Here is a 6,807-nt window from a genome sequence, read left to right on the forward strand (position 1 = left end):
TCAGAGGAAAGGAATGGGAGAACGGCAGGAGGAGAGCAGCTCAGGAGTCGGAATGACATGATTTGAAAAGGTCTAGTGTCTCATAACCAGCCAGAAATAGAAGCAAACTCTATACGCCAGCCTTGCTCATCATTTATCCATTATCGCTAACAAACTGGAAGGGTTTTTACCTTTGCTACCTAAAAAGGAACATTACAAGTCTAACGAGCAGGGTTTAAGGGGACAGGTACCACTAGGTTTGTGGGGATCTCCGAGAGCACTGCGTGCTCGGGTCAAGCTGAGCCCTGCGAGCCTGGCCGCTTGCGGGCAGAAGCCGGAGGTTAGAGGAGCACATTCGTTCCTGGAGGCTTCACCTCTCCGGTCCTCCTGTCCAACAGATTTTTGGCACCGACCCAAGACTGAATATAGCAAGCCCAGAAGCTGTATAATTTTCATTCCTTCTAATATTACAAGTACCGGGGAAAAAAAGAATGGCTAAACCCAGGGGAAGAAAAAGCGATCCGGCTGACACGACAGGTTCCCGCTGGCTGACTCGACCTGTGTAAGGTCAGCAGGGGCTCCAGCCCACGTCCAGGGAGCCCCACGAGAATCGCTTCTGCCAGCGCTCGTGGATTAGCCAGGCCGCACACCTCTAGAAATCAAAAGAAAGCTCCAACCTTTCCAATGTGCCAGACTCGACACGCTACAACGGGCAGCTCGAAAGCGCAAGAACATCTGCAGCCAGCCAGCCGTTGGCTTGGGAAGCCCTGGTCTGCTCCACCAACTCATTCCTTGCTCTAGAAGCAGAGACAACCCTTCTTCTCCAGAAAGCAAGCGGGCAGCTTTCTCACCTGGACGTTTAAAAATGCAAGACACTACTGGGACGCTCGCTGCGCAGCCAGCGGGATTTGCACCGAGGAAGCAAAGACCCCAGGCAGTGCAGACTTCTGCTCCACACCAAGCACCGCCAGCCACAATCGCAGGCTGCTAACAGAGTCGCGGTTACCTCAATGTTGGTTGCATTCAGTTTCTCCTCCATAACTTGTTTCAGGATGACGAGGGAAGATTTGATTGCTTCTTTCAGCGTCATTGACTGTAAAACAAATCCCTCATTAATTGCATTGTTGACGGTCAAGCAAGTACTTGCACGTTACCCCTTTGACTGCGGAAGCGTGCCGCTCTCCCTCCCGCTCTTCTCAAATCCTTTAAGCTGTCACTGGCAGCAAATTTAAAAGCTTATCAAGTTATCTACAGCATCAACAGGAGATCAAAGCGCGCTGTTCAGGCAGGACAGTGACAATTGCAAGGATGGCGACTTCCTGCTTCTGTATAACTTTTTACAAAGCTTAAGAACTGTTAATAATCCGGGCACATAAACCTTACTGTCAGGATCGGGACACGAGGGTCCATTTCTCTTCACCAGTTACAGTCTATCAAGCAATTCCCCCCCAACAAGCTCCAGTGGGAGCTCCAAAAAGCCGGACTCCCCCTTGGCAGAAGCCTTTATGCTTTAATCATGTAAACCCCTGCATGCGGGAGATCTAGAGCCAGAGGGCCGTGTGACATTCAAAGAGTGACGATAGCTGCGTTCGGAGTAACTTTGCGCTTAGAAGATGGTTAACAAGCCACAGAGCCCAGAACTTGGACAATTCTGCTAGTGAAGAAATTAGGTTATTGGGTCTTAGGCTGGAAGTCTTCACAGCAATCAACACCATCAATTGTGCTTTTCGTTACAGCGTTTGGTTTCTTACCACACAAAACGGGCAGCTCCCTCCTCGTGGAGGGAAGAAAGTTTCTATTTAATATCAAATAGGACCACTACTTGCAGCGCAAAAGCCGTTAACTTCACTGGCTTAACAGATCCGGTGAAACGAAGCCGCTTGCTTTAGCTCCTTACGCTTCAGGCTGCATCCATACTGAGCCCTGATGCCGACCGGCGGCGTTCGTATAGCAGTTCTTTTATTTATAGAGTACTTCCTGACATGGTCTTAATTATCACCCGCTCGAGGCAGAGACCGGCATCTCAGACACCAGTCTCGTGTTCCAGCTGCAGCCTAGGGGGAAGCTGCTGGTAGTAGCACTCCTCGTCGTAGAGATCCTCACCAGCAGCTCAGCACTGACATCTAAACACGAGATCAACTGCCAAGGACCAAGTCCCACCCTGACAAGCTCACGCGCCTCCTCTACAGCGCGAGAAGAGTCTTATGAATCACTCCTCGGGAAGGAAACTAGTGGATCCTTGTAGGTCATGAGGTACCTCTGTAACTCGTGAGATGTCAACCCCAATCCGGCCTTTTACCTTATGGTAAACCTCTTGCAGAGAGCTCTGTGCGCCTTCCGAGGCGGAGCCGATCGCTCTGGCATCGCACTGAACAAACGTCCCCGACGGGTCCATGTGAAACCTGCAGGAACACGGGGGGAGAGCGTGAACGGGCCGCTGCACCCCCATCCCACGCCGTGGCACCCCCGAGGGCTTTCCCACCAGACCCACAGCGCTCCCCAGAGCTCCCCGCACGGCTCAGAGCTGGGGAAGAACAAGGGCTCCTCGGGAACGACAGCTTGTCTGCCGACGCCGGGGCAGAGCTCGCAGCAGCCCCTCGCTGCGTCCAGCCTCCTGGGGGGGCTGCTGCGATTAGCGCAGCAGCAGGTCTCTCCTCCTGGCATGCAGAGGAGACCAAGGTTTGAGGAGCAGCCACCTGCAGACCCACGCTGGGCTGGTAAGCTAGGAGGAGAGCTATACTCTCCTGACACTGCCCTCCAGACTCAGAGCAGAATCATTTTCCTTTTTATTTTCCCTCTTATCTTTTTTTTTTTTTAATAAAACCAGCAAGTTTTCACTACTGCTCCTGGGAGGGAGACCGTGGGGAGATCTTATTGGGCTGGTTCTGCCGAGCCGTTCCCACCTCCAGTGGAGGCTGAGTGTTTGAAGCACACGAGTTCAGGTTACAAGCACTCCACCACCTCCCCAAGGAATGTTACAGCAGGCTCCACATATTATGTTACGAGTGGCTCTGCTAGTCCTTTAGGGAAAGGTAAGAATAAACTCTGGACGAGGAGAGCTTTAACGCCTCCCTCCTGCCCAGGAAACCACATTTTAAAAAAGCAAGGATTCAGTGAAGACACGGCGGTCTCTTCAACCCCGAAGAAGCAGCCAGTGCTCAGGTTGCTGCTACCCGTGCTTTGAAAGGAAGGGTTTAAAAGCATTAACAAACACATCAGGCACATAATGAGATAAACCCCAAGCGTTTGGCTTAAGTAAAATCCCAGAATCAAGTCATTAAAGTGTCCTGGGAAGTTTCAGTAGAGGTTTTGTCTCTTCCCAGAGCTGGCCTGGATTAAGAGAGCCGAACTTACAGCTGGGGTCCCTTCTCATCAACTCCTCCAAAAAGCAGCGCGACACCGAACGGGCGAGACTGCAACAGAAAGGAGCCGACAGGTTAGGCAAGGCCAAGGGCAAAGTCAGAGGAGAGCCAAGAGCACCTCCCCAGAGCACCCCCAGCTCCGCACCATCGCCCCTGGGTCTGCGTCCTCCTCCCCAAACTGCAGCGCCAGGTTGGACACGGCCTGCGTCACGCTCTCCACTGTCATGGTTTCGTTGTAGGTGAACCAGTGATTCTGCAGGAAAAAAAAGAAAAAAAACCAAGCTGTAAAGATTCAAATTATCACCTTGTTCCCAAAATACGACAATCCTGGATCGTTCACGCGGTGGGCTGGAGCGATGCCCTGCGTAGCCACAAAGACAACTTCCCTCCACCCCTCCAGGCAGGCTGCCGGCACCGGGGCATGGCCCGTTCAGCTGCAAGAGGGAAGCATCAGGAAGAGAGCGGGAAGTGCAGAACAAGCTGGGAAGTTTGTGCAGGGATCCCCCAGAAACCTTGGGATACCTCGGCCTTGGGATGCCAACAGGGAAAACACAAGGCCGGAGCACTTTATCCCAGTATCTGTTTCTGAAGCGATGGGGTTACCCAGTTCTCCAGAGGCTGGAAGAGTGCTGACTTGCAGGAAAACCTCACAGGAAAAGTCTTTACTACAGCGCAGAGATTTGTACCTGGGATCTCCGAGTACCTGAGGCACCGAGTAAATTTAAGGGGCCAAAAATAAAACCACTATAAGCGATCTTTTGTCAAAACAAAGTTAGAGGGACGGCCCCGCACATTCACTGGAGCACATCTGCCAGTGCTAAGAGACCACTGGGGAACCTGCCGTAAGATTCCCACCAAATGTGCAATACCAAAGAGGAAAATAAAAAATACACACGAGACTCCACCTGTTTGTTCTGCGAAAGCCCCGGGAGGGAAGCTACGCTCCCCGCAAGCCTCCCACTCCGCACCAGCTCCTTTGCTGTAACAATCTTCCCATGCCAGAGACTTCTGAGATGCCCCCGAGCCTCGTGCTATTGTTTTAAGACGAGAAACGTCAAGCCTTACCTGAGTCTCCACTCTTGCTTTATCAATTAAAGTCTTTGCATCAGCTATTAAGCCACTCATGGCACACCCTGGAATCAGAGAGGGGAAACCACGAGTCATTTCACCGGTTATTTGCGATGCACTTTCCCCCCCCCCCAGACTTCTCAAAGCCCACGGTGAAATACAAAAGGCTGCAGGGCGGAGCGGGTCCCGGCGTGGGAGCACACAGCAGTGCCGCACCGCAGCGTGCCGGAAAGGAAGGAGGACGGGATCGAAACGGATTTGCTCAAGAGCAAGGATGGGAACCCAGCTGAAGGGCAGGTACATAACCCAGTTCTCCCCGTCACACCTCCCACCCACCCCAAATCTGAACCGGTTAAAGGAGCCACGTTTGAGGCGTTCTGAGAGAAGCTAACCGACAGAAACACAACCTGCTTGGAAGGGGAACTCATTCATCCCCCGCTGCCACGGGGAGGGCTGGCTAACCCAGAGCTGGATGGGCCTCCAGCACAGATCCTGCTCCAGGAAGAGAGGGGCTTGTATCGCAAGCACACGGGAGGAGGAAATTAGACTCTTCAAGAGCTCCTTCCATCACCCACGTCATCAGCAACACGGGTATTTTGGAGGTCTCCTGCTTTTCAAGGCGACATATTTGGTAATGAGCCCGTCGCGGGCCCCCTCACGGCGCGGGAGGCTGCTGCGAGCAGGGGTACAGGCTAACATTAGTGCTCCGAGAGAAACTGGCCTCGAGTCAAGCCTTTTGCAGTAATTCCCTGCCCTCCCAGATCTAAATTTGGGATGAGCTTTCATGAGGGAGGTCATTGAAGCAGGGGGGTGCTTCAGCTGCCTCTTCCTGCTCCTGTAACTATGTCCTGCTGGCCTGGAGCCTGGAAAACCAGTGACCAGGACCTGGTGTTCACTGGGAGGGATGAGCGTTCCCGCTCGGCAGAGCTGCCCGCAGGGAAGGCTAGCCCTGAAACGCAGCTTCTGACACTCCCAGGGGACAGAGTCGTCTTATATCTATCTCCAAAACTTGAGGGATGCTCCCAGGGCTTTACCAGAGGGGCACCCAAAGCTCACTTCTTTCTCCTTACCTATGTGGGAATCGATTTCTACAATCTTCTCGATGCTGCTGGGTTCCATGAGCGGGGAGGTGATCCTCTTCTCCACGGCCAGGCAGACGCCCTCCGAGGTCTGGATCCCGATGGCCGTGGAACCAAGCTGAAAATCACCGCACAGTTACCACCACCGCACCCGGCACAGGGTCTAGCCGTGACAGCTCGCATAAATATAAACGGCGCAATGGTAATTTTGCCTTGTATTATTTGTAGGCATTTTGTTTCGGAGACTCGCATCACCAACACAGAAACCCACCCGCAAGACTCTATGGCTTTGCGCACCAAATTTTAAATGTTACGACTTGAACGAGGAAACTGGAAAGGTTAAACCCATGCTGCTTCCCAGCCGACTAGTTCTTCAGAACCCAGCAGGGCTGCTGCAAATCGTTAATCTCTTCCACGAGCAACATCAATTTTTACAGCTTAAAGCCTTATGAATTTAAAAGGCCTTGCGAATCTCCCTTTGCAAGACAGAAATTAAATTTTAAAGCGAGAGAGGAGGATTTCACATAATGGCCTTCATTCTGACTGCATCTGTACTTCTGGCTTGGGCATTTTTCTTTCCATTAGCTCTTTTTCTCCCAAGCGTCCTCGTATCCACAAAATTTACAATGGGAACGAGAGCATTTTGCGCACGTACCGTTTGCCAGGCAGCAGTTAATCACCCGCAGCCGAGACCGCAGCAAGTTTTACCCTGGTCTTGCAGGACACCACAGTGTCACCATGGCCACGAGCACAGCTGAGGCTGGGGGGGGTCAGATCTCAAGGGCTCCCACCAGCCCCCACCTTGCTCCCAGCACTCGCAGCTTTTCCACGCTGGGGAATTTACCGGAATAACTGTACCAGCTGCGGTGTGGAGATGTTGACTCCGAATATCCAAGTGAGGCTACGTGATATAATTTTAGCGGCAAGCTTCCCCAGGTAGCTACACCTATAACCACAGGCCTGGCAGAGGGGAATGCACACAGCGGCGCACCAACCCCAAGGGAACAAGGGACACCAGATGTCATTTCAGATGTATTTTTGTTAATGAAGCAACAGCACACGAATAAAAACTCCTCCTACACCCCTAACGCACGGGCACCACACATAACGTGTCGCAAGAGCCACCCGAGCTGCAGCGATTTCGTCGGTAAGCTTATGGGCTGATCTGGAAAAAAAGGGAGAAGCCAGAAGGCTTCCGTATGATCGCTACTCTGGTAGATGTATTTGTAATTATAAAGTCAGCATGGTGACTGACATCCTTCTGAGAGTTTTTACTTCCCAGTGCCTTAATAAACATTATTACTTTTTGCCTCCTCATT

General features: G+C 52.2%; 1 protein-coding gene across 1 annotated transcript; it reads right to left on the reverse strand.

Moving 5' to 3' along the window:
• Positions 1-985: 985 nt before the first annotated feature.
• On the reverse strand, positions 986-5,602 carry PSMA5 (proteasome 20S subunit alpha 5; the record flags this gene model as incomplete). Its single annotated transcript, XM_050914613.1, has 6 exons — positions 5,480-5,602; positions 4,407-4,474; positions 3,487-3,594; positions 3,334-3,392; positions 2,279-2,381; positions 986-1,072 (listed from the first exon to the last, which is right to left on the reverse strand). Coding segments are annotated over exons 1-6 (474 nt in total), but the record flags the coding sequence as incomplete, so codon positions are not given.
• Positions 5,603-6,807: the final 1,205 nt, after the last annotated feature.

Source organism: Gymnogyps californianus, unplaced genomic scaffold, assembly GCF_018139145.2.
Source record: "Gymnogyps californianus isolate 813 unplaced genomic scaffold, ASM1813914v2 HiC_scaffold_506, whole genome shotgun sequence".
Taxonomy (NCBI): domain Eukaryota; kingdom Metazoa; phylum Chordata; class Aves; order Accipitriformes; family Cathartidae; genus Gymnogyps; species Gymnogyps californianus.